Source organism: Rosa chinensis, chromosome 5, assembly GCF_002994745.2.
Source record: "Rosa chinensis cultivar Old Blush chromosome 5, RchiOBHm-V2, whole genome shotgun sequence".
Taxonomy (NCBI): domain Eukaryota; kingdom Viridiplantae; phylum Streptophyta; class Magnoliopsida; order Rosales; family Rosaceae; genus Rosa; species Rosa chinensis.
The window spans coordinates 14,331,866-14,354,229 of record NC_037092.1 but is presented as its reverse complement, the minus strand read 5'-3'; the positions used below and the strand labels follow the sequence as shown (position 1 = coordinate 14,354,229).

General features: G+C 39.8%; 6 protein-coding genes across 9 annotated transcripts; 3 read left to right on the top strand and 3 right to left on the bottom strand.

The window, feature by feature from the left end:
- The first annotated feature begins 5,093 nt into the window (after positions 1-5,093).
- LOC112203217 lies at positions 5,094-6,344 on the top strand. Its single transcript, XM_024344212.1, has 2 exons — positions 5,094-5,645; positions 5,727-6,344. Exons 1-2 carry the CDS (start codon positions 5,094-5,096, stop codon positions 6,342-6,344), a joined length of 1,170 nt encoding a protein of 389 aa, XP_024199980.1.
- Positions 6,345-6,873: 529 nt separating this feature from the next.
- Positions 6,874-7,939, bottom strand: LOC112166247 (cysteine-rich and transmembrane domain-containing protein WIH2). The gene is made up of 3 exons (XM_024303041.2): positions 7,770-7,939; positions 7,200-7,437; positions 6,874-7,091 (listed from the first exon to the last, which is right to left on the bottom strand). The coding sequence occupies exons 1-3, from the start codon at positions 7,801-7,803 to the stop codon at positions 7,028-7,030; spliced, it is 336 nt and encodes a 111-aa protein (XP_024158809.1). The 5' UTR covers positions 7,804-7,939; the 3' UTR covers positions 6,874-7,027.
- Positions 7,940-12,485: 4,546 nt separating this feature from the next.
- On the top strand, positions 12,486-20,341 carry LOC112165096 (phosphatase IMPL1, chloroplastic). 3 transcript variants are annotated; one of them, XM_040506327.1, is made up of 14 exons: positions 12,486-12,928; positions 13,265-13,332; positions 13,511-13,644; positions 14,276-14,364; positions 14,470-14,527; positions 14,626-14,678; positions 15,059-15,157; positions 15,345-15,458; positions 15,693-15,794; positions 16,001-16,154; positions 17,135-18,209; positions 18,378-18,956; positions 19,056-19,213; positions 20,208-20,341. In XM_040506327.1, exons 1-10 carry the CDS (start codon positions 12,623-12,625, stop codon positions 16,097-16,099), a joined length of 1,122 nt encoding a protein of 373 aa, XP_040362261.1. In that variant the 5' UTR covers positions 12,486-12,622; the 3' UTR covers positions 16,100-16,154; positions 17,135-18,209; positions 18,378-18,956; positions 19,056-19,213; positions 20,208-20,341. The 3 variants fall into 3 exon arrangements, with proteins under 3 accessions (XP_040362261.1, XP_024157274.1, XP_024157273.1); XM_024301506.2 differs by having other exon boundaries at positions 17,140-18,209; positions 18,378-19,213; XM_024301505.2 differs by having other exon boundaries at positions 18,378-19,213.
- Positions 16,484-17,588, bottom strand: LOC112165099 (protein PHLOEM PROTEIN 2-LIKE A1-like). Of its 2 annotated transcripts, none has more exons than XM_024301508.2 (3): positions 17,455-17,588; positions 17,121-17,377; positions 16,484-16,983 (listed from the first exon to the last, which is right to left on the bottom strand). In XM_024301508.2, the coding sequence occupies exons 1-3, from the start codon at positions 17,524-17,526 to the stop codon at positions 16,611-16,613; spliced, it is 702 nt and encodes a 233-aa protein (XP_024157276.1). In that variant the 5' UTR covers positions 17,527-17,588; the 3' UTR covers positions 16,484-16,610. The 2 variants fall into 2 exon arrangements, with proteins under 2 accessions (XP_024157276.1, XP_024157277.1); XM_024301509.2 differs by having other exon boundaries at positions 17,121-17,236.
- On the top strand, positions 17,840-19,154 carry LOC112203216 (phosphatase IMPL1, chloroplastic). Its single transcript, XM_024344211.1, has 5 exons — positions 17,840-17,945; positions 18,088-18,209; positions 18,378-18,482; positions 18,759-18,929; positions 19,056-19,154. The coding sequence occupies exons 1-5, from the start codon at positions 17,840-17,842 to the stop codon at positions 19,152-19,154; spliced, it is 603 nt and encodes a 200-aa protein (XP_024199979.1).
- Positions 19,562-21,149, bottom strand: LOC112165097 (lectin). Its single transcript, XM_024301507.2, has 3 exons — positions 20,524-21,149; positions 20,194-20,309; positions 19,562-20,047 (listed from the first exon to the last, which is right to left on the bottom strand). The coding sequence occupies exons 1-3, from the start codon at positions 20,899-20,901 to the stop codon at positions 19,678-19,680; spliced, it is 864 nt and encodes a 287-aa protein (XP_024157275.1). The 5' UTR covers positions 20,902-21,149; the 3' UTR covers positions 19,562-19,677.
- Between the last annotated feature and the right edge of the window lie 1,215 nt (positions 21,150-22,364).

Sequence of the window (22,364 nt, the reverse complement as noted above, 5' to 3'; positions counted from 1 at the left end):
TTGAGACCGATGATATCGAACCACGCTCCGTTGATGAATGCCAACGTAGAGCCGATTGGTCAAAATGGAAAGATGCGATCCAGGCAGAACTTGATTCTCTAGCGAAAAGAAAGGTATTCGGACCAATTGTGCCAATACCGCCCAACACCAAACCTGTTGGCCATAAATGGGTATTCGTTAGAAAGCGTAATGAGAAAAACGAGATTGTAAGGTACAAAGCTCGCCTTGTGGCGCAAGGTTTCTCACAACGCCCTGGAATCGACTACGAGGAGACCTATTCTCCCGTAATGGACGTCATTACGTTCCGCTACCTTGTCAGTTTGGTAGTTTCCGAAAAACTGAATATGCAGCTTATGGATGTGGTTACTACGTATCTATATGGGGATCTAGATACAGAGATATACATGAAGATTCCAGACGGAATTCAATTACCCAAATCAAGTGACTCTAAACCACGGAGCGCGTTTGCGATTAGATTAAAACGCTCACTATATGGATTGAAACAATCCGGACGGATGTGGTATAACCGTCTAAGTGACTACTTGATTGGAAAGGGATATGTCAACAATGAACTATGCCCATGTGTGTTCATAAAAAGGACAAGTTCCGGATTTGCAATAGTAGCGGTTTATGTTGATGACATGAACATAATTGGCACCCTTAAAGAGTTAAGGGAAACCGCTGAACACTTGAAATCCGAGTTTGAGATGAAAGATCTTGGGAAAACACGGTTTTGCCTCGGTTTGGAACTTGAGCACCGTAGAGATGGTATACTGATTCATCAATCAGCTTATACCCAAAAGATGCTTAGGCGTTTCAACACTGATAAGATTAAGCCTTCAAGCACCCCAATGGTCGTCCGTAGTCTTGATCCAAAGAAGGATCACTTTCGTCCAAAAGATGAGGATGAAGATGTGCTAGAGGCGGAAGTGCCCTACCTAAGTGCAATAGGCGCATTATTGTACTTGGCACAATGCACAAGACCGGATATCTCATTCGCAGTGAACTTGCTAGCTAGATATAGCTCTGCGCCAACACGACGCCATTGGACTGGTGTTAAAGATATCTTTCGATACCTAAGTGGTACGATCGATATGGGCTTGTTCTATCCCTATAGAGAGATGATGGATTCGGACCCATCAAGTGCCAGGAACGCCACACATGGTGGACCGCGTTCCCTATCCCCAACCCAAAATGATATAAGTGTTTTGGAAGGTTTTGCTGATGCTGGGTACCTCTCTGACCCACACAAAGGTCGCTCCCAAACTGGTTATGTTTTCACCATGGGAAAGACCGCGATATCTTGGAGGTCTACAAAACAGACCTTAGTCGCTACTTCTTCGAATCATGTAGAGATTATTGCTCTTCACGAAGCAGTTCGTGAATGTATATGGCTTCGATCCATAGTTACGCATGTTCGAAGCAATTGTGGTTTGAAGTCTACCACAAATGAGCCAACGAGCATTTATGAGGATAATGCTGCTTGCATTGAACAAATGAAGCAAGGCTACATTAAAGGCGACAATACCAAGCATATATCGCCTAAATTCTTCTACAATCAGCAACAACAGAAGCTCCTCAAGATCAAAGTGAACCAAGTTCGATCTGAGGACAATGTGGCAGACTTGTTTACTAAGTCATTGCCCAAATCCACATTCGAGAAACATGTGGCAAGAATTGGCTTGCGGAAGTTATCTGAACTCCCATGATCGTAGTCATCAGGGGGAAATGTCTACATGTTCGTCTCGAATTGTGAAGGGTGTGTTGTGCTCTTTTTCCCCTTCGACTGAGGTTATTTTTGTCCCACTGGGTTTTTGTTACTCGGCAAGGTTTTTAATGAGGCAACGAGAGAAGCACCGCATTTGGGCAACACAAGGGGGAGTGTTCAAGGAAAACCTAATTTGTGTTTAGCCCAAACTCTAGGTTACTTGACCTAGTGGTAATAGGATTTAATTAGAAGGATCTAGAATCCTAATCAATGTAGAATTACTTTCCTTGTATGATTGAGATTCTATGCATTGTAATCCTCTATATAAAGAGGCCCCTATTATCAATGAGAATACACAGCAAATTTCTCTCCAATTCAGTTTCTCTACAACATATACATCTTTTTTTTTTTTTTGGTCGAAAGCTAGCATAATTAACAAGGCTCAAAGCCAAACAACAGTACAAGGGACACAGCCCAATACAGACGAAGTCTGCAAAGCATGATCCACATGGTCATCTGCCAGAACAAGCAAGACCATAGAAATCAACATACAAGAAAGAAAACAGCCGAAAACAAAAAGGCCAAAGCAGCCCAAAAAAACCCAAATCTTAATCAAAGCTTCTTCTTCATCTCCAACTTGCAGCCACCATAGCAGATCCGACTCCGGAGCTCCGACGGAAGTCATGAGCAAGGGATGGTAATCAAGGGTGGTCGGCAGAGGTAAGGAGGACAGAGCCGCCGTACAATCTCCAATTGACCGATTACGAGAAGATCTCGCATAAAAGAATAACAACAACCAAACCAAGATAGATCTTACCAAAGAAAGCTGAGATCTAAAGAGGTGGTTGCAGAGGAGGTGGAACTCTTCTATGGCAAAGTATCATGGGCCGAATTTATACGCAGCGGAATTAGGCCGTGAGGCGCCAAGGTTCCTCTGAACCAAGGCCAGCCTATCTTCCTTACTTTTTTGATACTCCATTTTTCTTTTTCTTTCTGTGTGCTTCTCTTGTCAACTTGACCCCCCTTCGACATCATCCTCTTACTTGTTGAGGTTTACCAACGAAAGCTACTCCCGCATGAGTCTCACATCTTGTGACTAACCGATTGCTTCCTTGTGTCATGATCGTCTTACAGGACACTCGCCCAACCGATAGGCTTTCATGTCATCCCGGCTTGCGTCAACCCATTACTGACCCGCGTGCATCCCGCACGTCGATAGCAAGTAGCATGACCGTGTACCGAGACTAAGTTGGCATTCACACTTCTTCCTTGAGTCATTCATTAGTAGCTTGCACACCTTCCTCACTTCGTGGGCATCTCTCGCACCACCCACTCAGCTCCAAGACAACACATGTCTTGCATATTTCACTTCATGGGCATCACTTATGCGACCCACTCAATCTTCAGCTCAAGGGCAATCCATGCCCGCGTACTTTAACCTTGTGCGCATCACTTACGCACCTTACTTGACAGCACGTGTCCACTTACTTCGTCTTGTGGCATCACTGGCACAACCCTATGAATTCATAGGCAACACTTGTTTTCATCCTGCACCTCATGAGCACCACTTGTGCAACTCACTCTTCTCGTGGACACCACCTGTCGTCGTATCTTGCCTCTTGAGTATCTCTTGTGCAACCCACTTGGCTCTTGGGCAACACATGCCCTCATACTTCACCTCATGGGCGTCACTTAAACAGCCCACTCGACTCATGGGTAACACTTGCCTGTCTACTCAAGCCTTGAGTACCAGCCTGACAAGCCATCGAGGCCTTGTGGCCTTTCCCATCTAACAAGGCTACCATGTTCTCTTCTTGATGACTGTCATGGCTCCAAGGCATGTTCTAGCCCATAGGCCAATCCTCAAGATGACATACCATCTTGCTTGTTGGCACGCCGCTTGAGTGAGCAACTCATCATTGATGCCCCTCTAAAGCTTCCTTCAGTCTAGCACGGGGTCACCCCTCCCGTGCTTGCTGGCATCACTTTGCTTTGGGCAAGGTCGAACCCTAACACATGCCCACATCGCTTGCTCCGTGGCCAATGAGCACCACGAGGTCCCGACATATCTTCCGTAAGCCCACATGTTTGTCTAATGCTGATGGCATAAGGATCGCCCTCATCCGAACCTCGTCCTGACGTCAACCCGCAATATCGGCCTTTCGGCCAATACCGTCCACGAGACATCCTGACTTGTGGAAACATATGCCGCCCCTTTCTGACGACACATGCCCGATCCCCTAGGCCCCCACAGGTGCCCTGGAGAAGCTCACTTAGTGCCCTATGAAGGCCAGCACTGGGGGTGGTGGAGAGCTTGACACCATGTCTCCCCCTATAGAGCATATCTTGCTTACATGAACGTGGCAGGAGGAAACATCAAAATAGCCGAGGAGACTAATTGTCCATAACTAATTCACAGAAAATCCAAATGACATGCCGTCAAGTGCGTTGAACTTGTTTCGACGTCTCGGACATTTCTTGTGTTTTGAGTTTTCCCAAATTCCAAGCCGAAGTACCTCGAACCCGAACTTCTACTTAATTACGACAACGCCACTCATCCTCACTTTATCTGCAAGCTCGCCCTTGGTCTTCCAAGGCTCGCCCCTCTCGGCATCTCCTTGCCTCAAGGTTCGCCCCTCTCAGCATCTCCTCACCTCAAGGTTCGCCCCTCTCGGCATCTCCCTTACAAAGTGTCATGATAGCACTACTCTTAAGTGCGGCTTGTGACACAGAGCAAGGTAGACAAGAAGAAGAAGATCTGTTCCCGGTTTGGACGTCTTGAGGAGCAAAGGCAGAACAAAAACTGAGAATGACCATGAGAACAAAACTGAGAATAAATCTTAGAGATTCAAATCTAAGATCTAAAAGCAGATTTACAGTGAGGACAAAATCAGATGCAAAAGAAGAGGAAAACAAGGAAATCAAAACACCACTTGGGTGAGGAATCACCACAGAGGATGAGGAATCACCACATGGGTGAGGAAAATTTGGGGAAGAAAAGGTTGCTGCAGAGAAGGGAGAGCCTGGGTAAGAGAGAAGCAGGAGCTTCTCTCACTAAAATAAACAGTTAGTTTTAACTTTTAAGTGTGGCAAGACTAGGTTTTAGTTAGTAAGGTTATTAAACGAGTTTCATTGTACTTGTGAATGATAATAGTTTTCGTTTTAACTATTTGGCCACTTATTTAGGTCGCATCCTCGCAGGTTTATAAATAGCTAATGTATATATGGTGCGGTTCTAGTCATGGATTAATGGAATCTTCCTTCTTGTAAAAAAACAAAAAATTACTAGAATACATATGATTTCCATTGGTAGCGTTTACCAATTCTCATGGATTTATTTTCGATCTGTTTTGCCTTATTATCATGATTGCGATAGTAAACAAACATGCACTTTTTTAATTTGGCTTTGCTTGCAAAGCAAGGCTGGTGTCTTCTAACTCAGCCAGATTCTATTATTGCCAAGCTGCTTAAAGCCAAGTATTTCCCACATTGTTCTTTTTTAGAGGCAAAGCTGAAAGGTGGTGAATCCTACTCCTGGCGTAGCATTATTTCAGGCCGTGACGTCTTTAAGTTGGGGTTGCGATACCAAGTTGGTAGCGGCTGTAATATATCTGTGTGGAACGACCCTTGCGTACCTACTCCACATTCTTTCCGGCCTTACTCACCTATCATGGAGGGAATGGAGGATCTAGTGGTGTCTGATTTGATTGATTTTGATTCAAAGACTTGGGCTACAGATTTTATGAAAGAATTATTTATAGAGGGTGAAGTGGAGAGGATGGCTTCTATCCCTCTCAGCATTCGTGGAGGTGGTGATCAGTTGATTTGGCATTACGACAAGAAAGGCATGTATCAGGTGCGCAAAGGGTATCATGTGTACAATGCTGCAATGAGTCACAAGAACCGAGCATCTACTTCTTCTGACGAGGCTGGAGCAGTGAGTCACAAATATTGGCATAAAGTCTAGGGTGCCAGAATTCCTCCCAAGGTGAGATTATTTGTTTGGTGGTTGTTGAAGAACATTGTACCTACTAAAGAGGTTTTATGGCAACGTAGAGTTAATTTGGTGGATCACCATTGCATGTTTTGCATGGAGGAATTAGAAACTGGTATGCATTTATTCAAGTCATGTTATGCTTTGCATGGGTTTTGGTTCCTTGGTCCTCTTAGAGTGCATGCAAAGGCCCACCCGGCTAATTGTTTACGTGATTGGGTGTTGGATATGATGGATAGTCTAACTGTTGATCAATGTGACTTTTTCTTCATGAGCTTATGGGCAATTTGGACGGAGCGTAATAATTTAATCTGGAAGGGTGCAAGTTTTCAACCTATGAACATGATTCAATGGACTAGTAAACTGTTAGAAGATTTCCAGAAATACCATCCGAAGACGGTGAGGAAGCAGAGGAGACCTCAGACCAAATGGAAAAATCCTCCTAGTGGTCGTCTGAAAATTAATGTGGATGGGGCTTTTCGAGCTGAAGATGGGAGTGGAGGTATTGGAGTAGTAGTTAGGAATGAAACTGGTATGGGTATTGCTGCGTTGGCTAAGCCTTTTTTACATGCACACTCGATCCTTAATATGGAAACGGAGGCGTGTAGAGCTGGTTTACTTCTTGGTATTCACCAAGGCTAGACTGACATTGATATTGAAAGTGACTCTGCCATTCTGATTGCTGCTCTCAACAGTGAAGAGAAAAATTTCTCTGAGGTGAGTCGAGTTTTAGATGATTGTAAAGAGTATTTGTGTACTTTTCAATCAGTTAGAGTTCGACATATTTACCGTGAAGCAAATGGTGTAGCGGATAGGCTTGCTCACCTTGCTAGTGGGTGTGATATTGATGATTTGTGGTTAGATGAGATGCCTGTAATCATTCAGGACATTCTTTACGAGGATCAATGTAACTGTTTCTATGTAGCTCGGGGTTCAGGTTTTATGTCCCCCCCAATGCACAACCCTAATATTAATATAATAAATGGAACCGGGCGTGGGGCTGAGCCTCCCAGCTAGGCTGGGTTCCAAACCCCTTTAAAAAAAAAAAAAAAAAAAAAAAAAAAAAAAAAAAAAAAAACCAATCAGCTTTTGCCTTGTACATGTCTAGCGTCATTCTTGTGATGATCGGAGTGTAACCCAGATAAAGTATTACCGTGATTGGCAAAGTATATTATATATGCAACATATTATCTTTTAGTTATGACAGGATTTTACACACAAGATAAGATCTCACTGTATGAAAAGGGATCAACATAAATATGAGGGAACGTTATTGAGACAGCGGCATGAATCCGATACAAATGAATTTACAACCCTGCGAACAATTAAAAGATTGAGCAAGGCAAGCAGCACAAATCGCAGAGGCAGCAGCAAAACATGGCAGAACAACTGCAACACAAAAATCATAATTTGTAAGTATATAAGCAAATATTATTTCTATGTATCTTGTTGAAGCATCAATGGACAATGATTGATTCAAGTGTCGAAAATGCTTACCATCCGGTCCAAAATCCGCCGCCTTTGCCCTTGTGCCTATAGGGAGCTGATTGTTGAGGACCTTGGGGGTATCCCTCAGCTGGTCCATTATTTTTCATGGGGTATGAAACTGGTGGTGGAACAACATAAGGACCTTGATTGTATCCTTGAACTGGTGGCGGAGGATAAGCGTGCCCTGGAGGAGGATATGCCCCAGCTGGGGGTGGAGGGTATGAGGTTGGTGGTGGTGGATATACTCCTGAAATTCGATTAGTACACCAAAATTAATGTTGAACAAATTAATTATTTATGAAACAATCAACTTGTAAGTACTTTTTTGATGCATACTAGTTTTATGGCTAATCTTTAATTCTTTATCATTAATTAGAAGTGAAAAAAATCCATGATGTTCTATCTTTTGAGACTAGAAAGTACTTACTGTTTGAGTTAAAACAGAGTAATTGCTCCAAACTAAACACCAATTAGCGTTATCATCCCAATCAATTTACTTTAACATACAACTTAAGTAATATGGATCAAACTAACCAACTAAATTAGATAAACAGACATTAAATCAAGGCAGTAATTTACCTGCAGCCTGGTGATGCTGGTTGTAGTGACTCATGGTATGACTAGCTTAAGATTAATCTGGCAAGAAAATGGATTGAAGTGAAATGATAGGCTTAAGATTGCGAGTGTTTTATAACTTTGCTTGATAGTAAGGTTTCTAACGTAGGAAGAAGATACAGAGGGCTGAGAAAATAGATGGTTATACGCAGTCTTATAGATATTTCAGACATGGCGGCCGTAATTAAAACGCGTGGATATACAAAGAATATTAGGATGATGAAAGATTCATTTATGGCTTTACATGTGGGTTTGAAACAATGTCTCTTCTAGTAGTTTTCTATGAGAGTGTAACCTATCATGCCGCGACACGAGGCGTACTGGGTTTCTGTTTGTTTGGTAGTTGATGCTTTCAAAGTCAAGAAGAAGGTTCTGTGTTTGATTTCAAACTGGAGGCGAGCCTGAGCTAGGAAAGCGTTATGTAATTGCTACTTTACTTGTAGATAGTGTGCAAGAATATTTTGTTTATTATCTTACAAGTCGTCAAGAGAAGACAAAATACTTGCATTCCGTCAATCCGTCTTCTAGATGATCAGTAGGAATGATGTCACATCAAAGACCTAATGCTCTGTAGTTCTCCTTGGAATTGTTTTGTGAAGCTGAAATTTATTTGAAGTCCATAGAACTATCATATTCTGTATATGCACATGCCTGGGCCTCTATTTTTATGTTGTGTTAAATCAGGTCACATGGTTTTTGCATGCCCATTTTGAACAAAAGAAGAGGTAAAAGGGGGGAAAAATGTATTTCATGCACCTCTAAGATTACCTAGTCTTGTGAAATTTGAATGAACAATGTTTGTTAAAGACTTGAGGTATATAGTTATGCTTGATTTTTTATTATAACTATTACTTATAGCCTCTTGGCATACGCTCTGCGTTTGCCAATTTGCTTTCATAAAAAATAATAATAATAAAATAAATAAATAAATAAATAAAACTTTTTATTTGCACAAAAAGTTTTATTTGCATAAAAAAAAAAAACTTTTTATTTGCATAAAAAAAAAACTTTTTATATGTTTTTATTTTTTATTTATTTATTTTTTTATGGAAAGTAGGTCAGCCCATTCATTAATATTTAGCAAGCAGTACAAAAACGAAACATCTTTATGAGGTCGACAGAAAGAATCGTTCCTTAGAACCTCCTGAAATCCTATTCTAGCAGAATAAAACCCCAACAAATCCTGAGTATATCCACCTTTTAGAAAATTCACGCACCTTTATTCTAACAAAAACCTAGAAACCTCGAAGCTTACATAAAATGATTCCAACTAAGGCTCTGGTTTTTGCGACCCAAACAAAAATTAAACAATAACAGGAGTGAAAGGTGACGAATCACCATCCACTCCCTAAACCCTTAACAAAGGCAGCTTAAATCCTAAACCAGAATGCGCAGCCCACCCAAATCCAGCCTTGCATAGAACCCACAAAACAGAGTGAACCACAGAGGGCCCAAGCAGAAATTGCTAAGGGCACCCCACAGGATCCACCCCACCGGACCGGCACACCGTCACCGCCAACCAACATGCCACCACCACCACCACCTACGTGGTAAAGCCCATCGTTGCACCAAGCAACAACACCGTCAAAGGTAATCTTCTCCGAAAAGCAGAGCCATCCCATCGTCCCTGCCACTAGAGTACCCGGGTCGGGGGTAAGCAGATCTGCCCTCTTCTCCGGCAACGTCGGTGCGATTCGTCCACCAACATCGGCCTAGCAAGCAACACCACCACTTCTCTCAAAGTCGCCATCAAAGAGAATGCCAGTTTGTGGATCTGATTCAACACCATCAAAACTCCCATCACCGATGCCAACCGATCGACAGCGATCCAAGATCCATACTCGCTGATCCGCCGTAAACCAATATAGTTCCACTCCCTTGGAGCTCGGCCTCATATCAACCATGACCCAACCAGCACCCCTAGGCAGCCCCGTCCAAGGCAGAACCCCAAGTGCCAGATTGAAAGCAGCAAAAAGGAATAGAGAGTTAGCCACAAGGCTAGCATTGGCCATGACCATTGAGATGTGAAAGGTTTGAGAATTTTGTCAAAGGAGGAGGCCAACGATAAACCCTAGCAGAGCGCTAGGTAGTTTGTAGTTATACTTTACATCAAGCTTACACATTGTTATATGTTGGATACAACCCCAAAATTTGTATTTGTATTTTGTACCTGTAAATTCCTATTTTGCCCCGATGATGATACACCTCTATGTTCAACCCAAATTGGGATTCCCATTGTGAATTAATCACTAAAAGATCAACACAAGATCTGGTATAGATCACAGCTTTAGGAGAAAGGGAGTAGAGTTCAACCATACTTGATAGAACCTCGAAAAAAAAAAAAAATACAGATCAATTCTTTCTTAGCAAACCGTCATCCGCTCATTGCTTAGTTAGTTGCATAGAAAATGAAGAAAAACAAATTAAGGAAGAGTTGCAACCATTTGGAAGATAAACCTTTGTGAAGGTTTAGAGAAAATTGGCCAGATGAAAAATAAGGGTGGAGGAGAAGTTAAAGCTTTGATTCTCATACTACCCTATACTCCGGACCCCACCTGTTCACAACCTCCCTCCACCTATATATATATATATATATTTTTTCCTGGTTTTGTTTCTCAGTTTCTTAGGGCATTTTAGGGATTTAATTTTTGCAAAAAAATGGTGAGAGATTTTTTTTTTTTGATCAAAAGAGGTCAGCCCATTATATTGATTCCACAAGTAGTACAAAAACAAAACACCCCAACGGGGTCGACAGAAACAATCGTTCCTCCGAGTACTCTGAGACTCATATTCTAAAACAAGAACAAGAACCTAAAACACCCCAAGTACACCCACCTTTTAGGAAGTCCACGTATCATTATTTCAAACAAAAACCTAGAAACTCCGAAACAGTAAAGTAAAATGACCCTCTGAGCTACTGGTCTTTGCGACCAAGATCAAAAATCAAGCAACATTTGGAGTAGAGGATGATGTGTCACCATCTACTCCATCTTCATTCATTAGAGCCGCCCAAAGTAATAAGCCTCAAACAATCTCAGTCTAGCAAGAGACACAAGCAGTTCCATGTCCAGCCCATAAAAAGCCCAACATCCAAAGTCGAACCCAAAATGCCTGACTATAAGAAAAAGTCCAATCCAGAGACCCAATAACAGTCCTCAAGGCCCAAACTTCATTGAGCCCAGGCCCACCAAGAGCCACCAGAGCAAACCCTAGAAGCCCAGTGACCATCTTCCACGCCACGTCCTCTGATTGCCACCGCCCTTACTGTCGTTGTTGCCACCAGCACACCAGCACATACCACCGCCCCCCAAGCCACCGTTGCCACACCGGAGGCAAAGAAACGCTCCAGCAAGCCCTGCATCAAGCACTGAGCTTTGCTGACATCACAGGCAGAAACAATTGCCCAACCTCTGTCGACGATAACCAGAGAGTCATGCCATCACCGTTGACCACGAGATCCTCGCCAATAGACGACGATTGATGCGAGAAGACTCGCACTCGAATCGTCGGCATCACCGCCCTAAATTTTGGCTCTCCAGTCATCACAACTTGGAAATCAACCAATCCCAGATCGGGGCTACCACAGCCAGCACAAACACAAGTCATCCGATCGTGAGCAGATCCACCATCACTGCCAATTGGAACTCCTCCAAGCCAGATCTGATCGACCAACACTCCATCTCTACCAACATCAGCAAAAATGCCTCCTCCACCTGAAGAGAGAGACAGATGAATAGGTTTATCGTCGCTGCAATATGAAAAGAGAAGCAAGCGAAAGGTTTTGTCGCCGCCGCTCACCAAAGAGAGGAGCAGACGATAGTCCTCCCAAGAGAGAGTCAGAGCCATAAAAAGAAATAAAAATGGTGAGAGATTGGTATGTGTATGTAGAAAAAAGGAATTTGTAAATATGATTATTAATTTTTTTTTAAATAAGAAAAAATGAAATTTTATGTGACAGAAAAAGGTAAATTTTAACAAAATAAAAAAGAAAAAAATTGAAGGCAGCATAACGGTTTCAAACGCGGTTGTTTTTTCCTTATCTTTTGCCTATCATTTCTTGTGAAAATAACTGATTTGATTTATTTACTATTTTAGCCTTCTAATATAATTTTTATTTTCTAAACAATTCAATTAATAAAAAACATAATAGGAGTTTCAAAAATTTAACCATGGAAAGTAAGAATTTGCTTAATATAATAGATACTAGTATTTCTCCACACATGCAAGTATTTTTTTTTTTTAAGAAAATAAAAAAGAAAACGATTTATTGCAGATAAAAGATAATGGGAGAGAAAAGAAACTTTTTTATTAATTTTTTTAATAAAAAATATATTTTGTAAATGTTATAATTATTCTTGTGATTGAATTAATTCTCAATTTTTTTAAATATTTTAAGGTCATTTCTGTCAAATAATATAGATAATCTTATTTATCGTGTCAACTATAAATTAGTAGTCATGTTTTCAAATTTTACAAACATCCTAACGTACCCAACCGATAGATTATATATTCGAATTTTCACTTCGTTCCCAAATGCGCCGCTACTTGAAGAGTCATCAAAAACAAAAAATATAAAAAAGAAAAGAAAAAATTACAGCAAGTAAAAATATTAAAAGGTAAAAGTTAAAAATGGGAAAGATGCAAGTACTGTCCAAAGTTTGTGGAACACAAAAAGATGCTTCCCCCCATCATCATCTGATACCATAACAAAATTCGTGGCAGGATCCACTGCCATAGTGCTAAGAGTCTAAGACCTCATAATCAAACAGAACTAGTAAGAAGTACCAACACCTTAATCTCCCTTCCTTCATTTCAAAATGGGCAGGTCCCTGGTCTTCTCTACGAACTTCGCTCTGAGATTTTCTCAAAAACCCAGATCAATTTTACCCCCTAGTTTACCAAGCCACTCTATTTCCCTCAACTCAAGGCAGCAATTGCAACATGGGTCTCAAAGATTTGGACTTTCATTTTCCAAACCAACAAGAACTCTCTGCACCAAAGCTGTGCTATCTGAAATTCCAAATCAGAAGCAGTATGTGAAAGTGGGTGCCCAATCAGTTGGGCCCATCCCAGCTAGTCAGCTCATTGAAGTGGTTGAGAAGGCTGCTAAGACTGGTGCTGAGGTTTGCTCTCTCTGTCTTTGTTTTGTGCTAGTCTCAATGTGCCTGCATTACTTGAATTCTGTAAATTTAGAAGAACCCAAATCACATTTGCATCCATTCTTGTCCAATCTATGCCATTCAAATATTTGAACTTGAGGGTACCCAATTGAAAAAGAAAAAATTGATCTTGTGTATGTGACTTTCTGTACAGATTACTGGTCTACAGTGCCTTTTTCTTTTTACTGTGATAATTTGTTGTGTACCATGTATGGCAATGAAAGTCTCCAAATGTTAATTTCTAAGTCATGAACTTTTTGAACTCGTATGTGTAGCTTATGTTGTCTGTTTATGTTTTAGGTTGTGATGGATGCTGTTAATCAGCCTCGGAAAATTACCTATAAGGGACTTACTGACCTGGTTACTGAGTAAGAGTTTCATCAACATGCTTTATTTCACAAATGGGGTGTATGTTTTGATGCTGTTAATAATACTTTTTTTGCATGTAAAGGTGGAATATTTATTTTGAAGTAAGATTCGGTTGTCATAGTCAAGAAGTATAACACCCAAGACAGAGTTTTGATGTTGTATACGAATTATTTGCAGCACAGATAAAAAGAGCGAAGCAGCAATTTTAGAAGTTGTGAAAAAGAACTTTGGAGATCACCTTATTCTTGGAGAGGAGGGTGGAATTATTGGAGATACATCTTCTGACTATCTGTGGTGCATTGATCCATTAGGTTCGTATCATTTAAGATGTGACTATCGGAGTTTCTGTTTATTATGATTAGACTCTTATGGGGATTGATATAGTATGTTTTGACATTTATACATATACATCTGTTTACATGTTGGCTTTTGGTGTACGAGTTTACTGGCATAATTGGTTTTTACAAGCTTGTATTCCTTGTGGCGGTTCTAAAGCCCAGTTGAATGACTAAAGTGGATAATTGTCCATTTGTTCTGATATTCATGACCATGAACTATTCTCAGGGTATATATTTTATCCTGTGAAAACAGGGAGACATGTCCTGTAGCTTGTAGAAGTATTCTAATCCTTATTGTGTCAGGTTGTCTGGTATAGGAATGCTTCTTTAAGACTGCATAAGCTTAGCTTTCTTATGTGTTGGAGCATGGTCTGCACTAAATCACTTGCCAAATTGTTCAAGACTTTGAAATTCTTACCTCAGAAATTTTTATATTTGTAAATGGAAGTTCAGAGATGGACTTTCTAGTGACTCCAAGTATGGAAAGATCTCTTGGGTGGTCAGTGATAACTTTGACCCTCTGCAATCCAAATAGGTTTTATAGTAGGAACCTGAAATTTCCGTATCTTAGTTTTGTGTTATCTAACGTTTGATATCTTTGTAGATGGAACAACAAATTTTGCACATGGTTACCCTAGCTTTGCAGTTTCTGTGGGAGTTCTATTTCGAGGAAAACCTGCTGCTGCTGCTGTGGTACTGATCTATACCAAATTGTATTCTGGCTTGTAATTTGCAGATTGCATATATTCACATACTGTAATGGGAAAATAATACTCCGGTCTTTTAAGTTATGTTCAGGTAGAGTTTGTCGGAGGCCCAATGTGTTGGAATACTCGCATCTTTTCTGCTGGTGCTGGTATGAAAAATTGGTCTAAGATGTACTATCCCTGCTTTATTTGATTTTAAAAGCGGAATTTTTACCTAAACTAAGAGTGATAATCTGTGTTATGATAGGTGGGGGAGCATTTTGTAATGGCCAAAAGATTCACGTGAGTCAAACGGATAAGGTAAGTAATTGTTTCATAAATATAAGAGTTGGAATTGTTAGTTAAAACAAATCATATATGTTGTGGTCAATGGATGTATCTAAATTCTGATAATATCTGTCCTCCTAGAATATTTGCAGTATTAAATTGATGAGAATGTGTTGTTGGATAATTTGAAAGAGAAGAAAATATAGGTGTGTCTTAGTAAAGAAGTGTCCCAACTGGAAGTAGCCACTGCCCTCTGGTATGAGAATAAGTATCGATCTTCAAAGTGTCGGAGTAATTAATCTTTGGACGTATGCAATTATGTAGCAGGACTTGCTGAATATGTAGGCATACTTTCATTACTTTGTAAAGGTGAAACCTTTCTATTTTCAGGCTCACCCTCTTCCATATTTCAGGTGGAACGATCTCTTCTTGTTACTGGGTTTGGTTATGAACATGATGATCCATGGGCCACGAACATGGAACTATTCAAAGAGTTCACTGACGTCAGCAGGGTATTGACATTTATATCACTCCTAAGCTATTTACTTGAAGCCTTAGGAGCAACTCTCTTTCCTCGTTGCCTTTCTGTCCCCCTCTCCCCATTCTTCACGTTTATGAAGTTACCTATTTATTTACTTATTTAATATTTTTTTCCTTTTTTCCTTTTCTCCTGATTATTCCCATTGTTCTAATTTTTAGGGTGTCAGAAGGCTCGGTGCTGCTGCAGTAGACATGTGCCATGTAGCTCTTGGGATCGTAGAAGCATACTGGGAATATCGACTAAAGCCATGGGATATGGCTGCTGGTGTTTTGGTAATGTTTGTTTTCTCAAAATGCATTTGTTGGGGTGGCATAGTTTTAATCCACATTAGGTGAGGCATGCCTTGAGAAGTTTCTCTTTTGCATCCTATGATCATAACCATTGATTTGCGCCAAACATACCCTTCCAATACCTGGATTTTTTTTTATTTTTTAAGACTATGTGATCTTACAACTTTGCAGTGTCTCTATGTTGTTCCGTTATTAATTTATTGCAATTCTGAGCAGATAGTTGAGGAAGCTGGAGGAGTGGTTACCTGCATGGATGGTGGAATATTTTGTGTATTTGATAGATCTGTTTTGGTATCCAACGGAGTGCTGCATGCCAAGGTTAGCCTATCTGCAGTTATATCCACAATCTATATTCAGAATCCAGGAGAAAAGGATTCTGGTGTGTGGCTTGTGGAAATGCAAGTCTGTCATAGAGTTCTCGAGTGGTGCTTTAGTTTTAATTTTCAAGTAATAAGAAAATTTATATTGAATTTAGTAGCAGTGTTAGGAAATGATTGTATGTACTCAATTTTCGTGAAATGCAGCTTTTGGAGAGGATTGCACCAGCAACTGAGAAGTTGAAGAGCAAAGAAATTAATTTCTCATTGTGGTATAAGCCTGAAAATTACAGGACAGAACTTTGATGCTCTTGAGAATTACCTACTTTTTTTGGCCAAGACTGCTGGAAGCATAAGAAAGGTGATCTCTCTTGTTCAGTAATTCTTTGTGTAATCATTTAAAGAATGAATCCCCCTTCCCATCCAATTGTATGTCTTGGAGTTTAATTAGATTCAGATGTACGCTGCATAAATTGCACATAATACAGCACAACATGTTACGCTACATATTCTTCTACATATTCCTATGACTAGTGGCAGTGAATAGTGTAATGTTCACCTCTGACCCTTTTGTGTATATTTTTGTGAGTAGAAAACTGACTTGTTCTAGCTCTGAGCTAAACTTCATTAATCATTCTAGTAATGACTTTCATGGTTCATTTGCCATAAAAACCTTTTTTTAACTTGAGAAATTGCAATTTCTGAGATTTTATTGAAACACATTATATATCCATACCACTAAGAAGTTTTGCAGCTTTTGCTGATAAACTCAGAACATCTTCTCTCTCCGTTCATAAGCGTAGTGTTGCAGACTCTCTTAGCTTTTAGGCCGAACGGCAACGCCCTTGATCAAAAGTCCGCTCTTCCATATCCCGCCATCATCATATTGATACATTGAAATTTCAATGTTCCCAAGTAATCCTGGTGATGCTCTAAACTCGCCTACTGGTATCTCTGTCCATTGTTCTCTTGGGATTTTATTCAGATCAGCTTTACGCTCTTGCTTGTTACCATCTGGGAGAGTGAGGCTGACATTGACAGGAACTTTCCATCCATAAGCTGCAGCTTTCAACATCACTATAAATACTACTTCATATAGGGTTCCTGGTGACAGCTTTGTGGAATCAATTTTTCCATGAACTTCAAGCCAGCATACCCTTAACAGTTCAGCGACATCGATGAAGACATTACTGCAAGGAAACTGAGAGTTAGGAATTGATATGAAGAAAACTTATACTAAAAATCCTTACATTAGTTAGTCACCAACACATCACATTTGTTTTTCCTTTTGTAACTTTTCTTGATATTTACTGATGTTTAATTGTACCTTGTTTCTTCCAGGGAAGGCCAGTGCCAGTAACGTTTGTCGTCAGCCCAAGTGATTGTGAGATCCCTTGGATACACCATGAAGCAGTTGTTGGACTTCTTGTCAACCCAGTACTTCTGTAATAATAACAGTAATAGTGCTAATACTCGAAAAAAGAATAATAATTGATAGTGATGTTGTTCATGTTTTTGTTGGTTGATTTCAAATTTCTTTTCTGAGGTGCGCTTGTTTAACAGTCGCACACAATCGATTAGGAGCTGAAATTCAGTAAGAACGAGACAATTTCAGTGTAAAAGCATAAATATGAAAATTTTCAAAGTTATGAAGGGCTTGCCTTGTTACATGGTTCTCCAGGACTCAGCTGCTGCGACTGTGAGGCTTCATCTTGTGACCACCCTGTCCCCATCTCTTCCAAGTTACGTACACTTCTTTTCTGTTCCCATGCTGCTAGTACTTAATATATTCTGGTTAGATCACCAGAATCGCAACTGAACAAACAACAAAGATAAGATGCCTTGTAAACCTCTTCTGTTCTTTGTTTTCGGTTTATTCTCATGGTGATGTTGAGCTGAAGCATGCCGTGGGATGAGGACGTTGGAATTTCAACCACGTAGGAAAAGCATTAGAATGAGAACAGAAAGCACTTCCTGCTATCAGAGAAGCCTTTATTCGATTCTGCTTAAAGGCTTTCACTCTCGAGATAAGGAGGCATCGATCATATGCGATATTTCCTTGTTCCCTTCTATTTGAAAAGCAATTATGTTCAGGTAGAGTTTGTCGGAGGCCCAGTGTGTTGGAATACTCGCATCTTTTCTGCGAGTGCTGGTATGAAAAATTGGTCTAAGATGTACTATCCCTGCTTTATTTGATTTTAAAAGCGGAATTTTCACCTAAACCAAGCGTGATAATCTGAGTTTTGATAGGTGGGGAGCATTAAAAAGATTCACGTGGACCTTTCTGGTTTCAGGCTCACCCTCTTCCATATTTCAGGTGGAACGATCTCTTCTTGATTCTGGGTTTGATTATGAGCATGATGATCCAGGGGCCACGAACATAGAACCATTCAAGGAGTTCACTGACGTCAGCAGGGTATTGACATTTATATCACTCCTAAGCTATTTTAGGACTTTAGGAGTAACCTTTTTTCCTCGTTGCCTCTCTGTCCCCCATTCTTCACGTTTAAGAAGTTACCTAGTTATTTATTTATTTAATATTTTTTCCTTTTCTCCTGATTATTCCCATTGCTCTAATTTTTAGGGTGTCAGAATGCTCGGTGCTGCTGCAGTAGACATGTGCCATGTAGCTCTTGGGATCGTGGAAGCATACTGGGAATATCGACTCAAGCCATGGGAATGGCTTCTGGTGTTTTGATAATGTTTTGTTTTCTCAAAATGCATTTGTTATGGCATGTGGCATAATTTTAATTTTTAATCCATATTAGGTGAGGTGAGTATGTCTTGAGAAGTTTCTATTTGCATCCTATGATCGAAACAATTGATTTGTACACAAACATACCCTCCCGATACCTGGATTAATTTTTATTTTATTTTATTATTATTATTATTTTTTAGACTGTGATCTTAAAACTTGGCAGTGTCTCTATTTTGCTCAATTATTAATACAATTTGTTATTGCAAGTCTGAGCAGATAGTTGAGGAAGCTGGAGGAGTGGTTACCTGCATGGATGGTGCAAAGTTTTGTGTATTTGATAGATCTGTTTTGGTATCCAATGGAGTGCTGCATGCCAAGGTTAACCTATCTGCTGCAGTTATATCCATAATCCAAGAGAAAAAGATTGTGGAAATGCAAGTCTGTCATAGAGTTCTCGAGCTTGTGGTGCTTTAGTTTCAACTTTCAAGTAAAAAGAACATTTATACTGAATTTAGCAGTAGTGTTGGGAATTGACTGTACGTACTCAATTTTTGTGAAATGCAGCTTTTGGAGAGGATTGCTCCAGCAACTGAGAATTTGAAGAGCAAACAAATCAATTTATCATTGTGGTATAAGCCTGAAAACTGCAGGACAGAACTTTGATGCTCCTGAGAATTACTTACTTTTTTTGGGCAAGACTGCTGGAAGCATAAGAAATCAAGGTGATCTCTCTTGTCCAGTAATTCTTTGTGTAATCATTTAAGCATGAATCTCCCTTCCCATCCAATGATCCAATTGTGTGACTTGGAGCTTGATTAGATTCAGACGTACGTTGCATATATTGCAGTATTGCACATAATACAGCACATGTTCCACTACATATTGCTATGACTAGACGACTAGTGGCAGTGAATATATAGTTTAATGTAATGTTCGCCTCTGACCCTTTCAAGTATATTTATGTGAATAGAAAATTTTGAATTGTTATAGCTCTGAGCTAAGCTTCATTAATGATCCTAATTAATAATGACTTTCATGGTTCATTGGCCATAAAAACCTTTTTTTTTTTTACTTCAAAAATTGCAAGTTCTGAGATTTTATTGATATGCAAACCACTAAGAAAGTTTTGCTGATAAACTCAGAACATTCTCTCTCTCCGGTCATAAGCAAAGTTTTAAGTATCCTCTCAGTTTTTAGGCCGAACGGCAACGCCCTTGATCAGAAGTCCACTCTTCCATTTCCCATCTTCATATTCATACAACGAAAATTCAATGTTCCCAAGTAATCCTGTTGATGCTCTAAACTCGCCTACTGGTATCTCTGTCCATTGTTCTCTAGGGATTTTATTCAGATCAGCTTTACGTTCTTGCTTGTTACCATCTGGGAGACTGAGTCTGACATTGACAGGAACTTTCCATCCATAAGCTGCAGCTTTCAACATCACTATAAATACTACTTCATATAGAGTTCCTGGTGACAGCTTTGTGGAATCAATTTTTCCATGAACTTCAAGCCAGCATACATTTAACAGTTCAGCTGCATCGATGAAGACATTACTGCAAGGACCAAGGAAACAGAGAGTTAGGAATTGATATGAAGAAAACTTATACTGAAAGTCCTAACATTAGTTAGTCACCAACACATCACATTTGTTTTTCCTTTTGTGACTTTTCTTGATATTTTTACTTGAGTTTAATTGTACCTTGTTTCTTCCAGGGAAGGCCAGTGCCAGTAACGATTGTCTTCAGCCCAAGTGATTGTGAGATCCCTTGGATACACCATGAAGCAGTTGTTGGACTTCTTGTCAACCCAATACTTCTGTAATAATAACAGTGAATGTTAATACTAGGGAAAATAATAATAATAATAATGATATTGATGATGTTCATGTTCTTCTTGCTTGATTTCAAATTTTTTTTTTCGAGGTGCACTTATTTAACAGTGTCACAAATATCGATTAGGAGCTGAAATTCAGTAATTTCACAGTATAAAAGCATAAATATGAAAAATTTCAGAGTTATGAAGGGCTTGCCTTCCTCTTTTGGTTTAAGAGTATTCCAGCATAGAGATGTACAAACAGATGTTCCGGTGACTTGTTGATTGGAGTGTCGGCATCTTTCACAATAGCTTCGTAATTATGTGGGAGCTGCTGCAGCGTTTGCTGCTGCTGCTTCACTTGTGTAACTGTCGGTTTCTCTGTTCCCTTGACTTCTTTCACTACTTTGGCCTCCTGGTTGTGATCGGCTGAAGATTTGGCCTGAAAACTAGCTGATTTCTCCACTTTTGCCATGGGTTTAGAGCCACTAGGCGCTGCTTCTGTTACTTTCTCCACTACTGCCTTGTTACTTGCTTCTGCAGGACTCAGCTGCTGTGACTGTGAGGCCTCATCTTGTGACCACCCTGTCCCCATCTCTTCAACTTACGTACACGCTTCTTTTCTGTTCCCATGCTGCTCGTACACATATATATAGCAAGCCGGGGCTACATTAGTCATTTTCCTGGCGTGCACATCATGCATGATGAACTTCATATCCAGCACCAGGTGTGTAAAGCAATTCTGGTTTGGACGAGGATGAGGGTTGAAATTTGCAACCGAACAGAGATAAGATGCCCAGTAAACCTCTTCCGTTCTTTGTTTTCGGTTTATTCTCATGGTGATGTCGAGCTGAAGTATGCAGGACATTGGAATTTCAACCACGTAGGAAAAGCATCAGAATGAGAAAAGAAAGTACTTCCTACTATCAGAGAAGCCTTTATTCCATTCTGCCGAAAAGCTTTCACTCTAAGATAAGGAGGCATCGATCATCTGTGATATTCCTTATTCCCTTCTAATTGAAAAGCAATTATTTGCAACCGGTCATGATAATGTTGAATAACTTTACAGAATAAATGAAAAGTTTTGAAGGCCGAAAACAACCATGCATCGATGAAGCTTTTACTGTATTCCAAATTCTCAAAAAAGCTTCCTTACCTGTTTCACACAACTCTTGAAGACCTTTCATTCTTTTTGTTAGACGTACATTCTATCCTGTAGATTTGAACGTGAAGATGATTGGAGTTTCTAATTAGAGAGAAAGCCTGATGGGCTTAAACCCAACTGTACGTTAAATACTATATGGTAATCCCATGTCTGAAATTTAAATTTGACATTCATAAATTGCCAAACCATCAGTAGTGGCATTGAAGTTCAACGTTTTTCAGCTGTGCAAGACCTATATGAAGGGAAAAGAGTGTTGAGAATGTGAAAAAATATAACTCCCACATTGGAAAAATGTTACATTCTCTATGAGCTTATAAGGATTTAGGTCACGTCATTCATTATTAATTGATTTTGGATGTAAACCCTATATTACTTTATCAAATAGATGTCTTTTAACTTTGCTTTTTGTCATCACTCATCTTGCCAACCACACAATGGGTAGCATTTATCTTGTTCAACAGATACTTAATGTGCGATCTTGATGCATGGATTATGAAGCATTGAAACCACACAATGGGTAGCATTTATCTTGTTCAACAGATACTCAATGTGCGATCTTGATGCATGGATTATGAAGCATTGATAAAGTTTTACCTCCATGCATAATGTTGGGCTTTAGGTTGATTTATATTTTTTTCTTCCTCGTATTTCACAAGTTTTGGTAATGTGATGATTATCATACAGTCATTTTACATCTATCTGAACAAAAATTACAATTTATATGATCCAAATTACAATATTGATAGCAAACTTACCACATTTGTTTCATACTATTTACATATAATTAAACCACGTACATATATAACATTGACAATGAATTTGTTCAAAAACTTGTAACAAAGTTGTAGGTGGTATAATTAACATTAGTAGAACTAGGATTACACAAAATATGA

Coding starts and splice junctions, on each gene's coding strand:
- LOC112203217 (XM_024344212.1), top strand. CDS start 5,094: ATGCACTTTTTTAATTTGGCTTTGCTTGCAAAGCAAGGCTGGTGTCTT. Junction 5,646..5,726: donor CTTCTGACGAGGCTGGAGCA/GTGAGTCACAAA, acceptor TGGTTGTTGAAG/AACATTGTACCTACTAAAGA.
- LOC112166247 (XM_024303041.2), bottom strand. CDS start 7,803: ATGAGTCACTACAACCAGCATCACCAGGCTGCAG. Junction 7,438..7,769: donor CCAGCATCACCAGGCTGCAG/GTAAATTACTGC, acceptor ATCGAATTTCAG/GAGTATATCCACCACCACCA. Junction 7,092..7,199: donor GGCGGATTTTGGACCGGATG/GTAAGCATTTTC, acceptor TTTGTGTTGCAG/TTGTTCTGCCATGTTTTGCT.
- LOC112165096 (XM_024301506.2), top strand. CDS start 12,623: ATGGGCAGGTCCCTGGTCTTCTCTACGAACTTCGCTCTGAGATTTTCT. Junction 15,158..15,344: donor AGTTCACTGACGTCAGCAGG/GTATTGACATTT, acceptor TCTAATTTTTAG/GGTGTCAGAAGGCTCGGTGC. Junction 15,459..15,692: donor ATATGGCTGCTGGTGTTTTG/GTAATGTTTGTT, acceptor AATTCTGAGCAG/ATAGTTGAGGAAGCTGGAGG.
- LOC112165099 (XM_024301508.2), bottom strand. CDS start 17,526: ATGGGGACAGGGTGGTCACAAGATGAAGCCTCACAGTCGCAGCAGCTG. Junction 17,378..17,454: donor CTGGAGAACCATGTAACAAG/GCAAGCCCTTCA, acceptor ACTGAATTTCAG/CTCCTAATCGATTGTGTGCG. Junction 16,984..17,120: donor CCTTCCCTGGAAGAAACAAG/GTACAATTAAAC, acceptor GTTTCCTTGCAG/TAATGTCTTCATCGATGTCG.
- LOC112203216 (XM_024344211.1), top strand. CDS start 17,840: ATGCGATATTTCCTTGTTCCCTTCTATTTGAAAAGCAATTATGTTCAG. Junction 17,946..18,087: donor CATCTTTTCTGCGAGTGCTG/GTATGAAAAATT, acceptor TTCTGGTTTCAG/GCTCACCCTCTTCCATATTT. Junction 18,930..19,055: donor AAAAGATTGTGGAAATGCAA/GTCTGTCATAGA, acceptor TGTGAAATGCAG/CTTTTGGAGAGGATTGCTCC.
- LOC112165097 (XM_024301507.2), bottom strand. CDS start 20,901: ATGGGGACAGGGTGGTCACAAGATGAGGCCTCACAGTCACAGCAGCTG. Junction 20,310..20,523: donor TCTTAAACCAAAAGAGGAAG/GCAAGCCCTTCA, acceptor TTATTATTACAG/AAGTATTGGGTTGACAAGAA. Junction 20,048..20,193: donor CCTTCCCTGGAAGAAACAAG/GTACAATTAAAC, acceptor TGGTCCTTGCAG/TAATGTCTTCATCGATGCAG.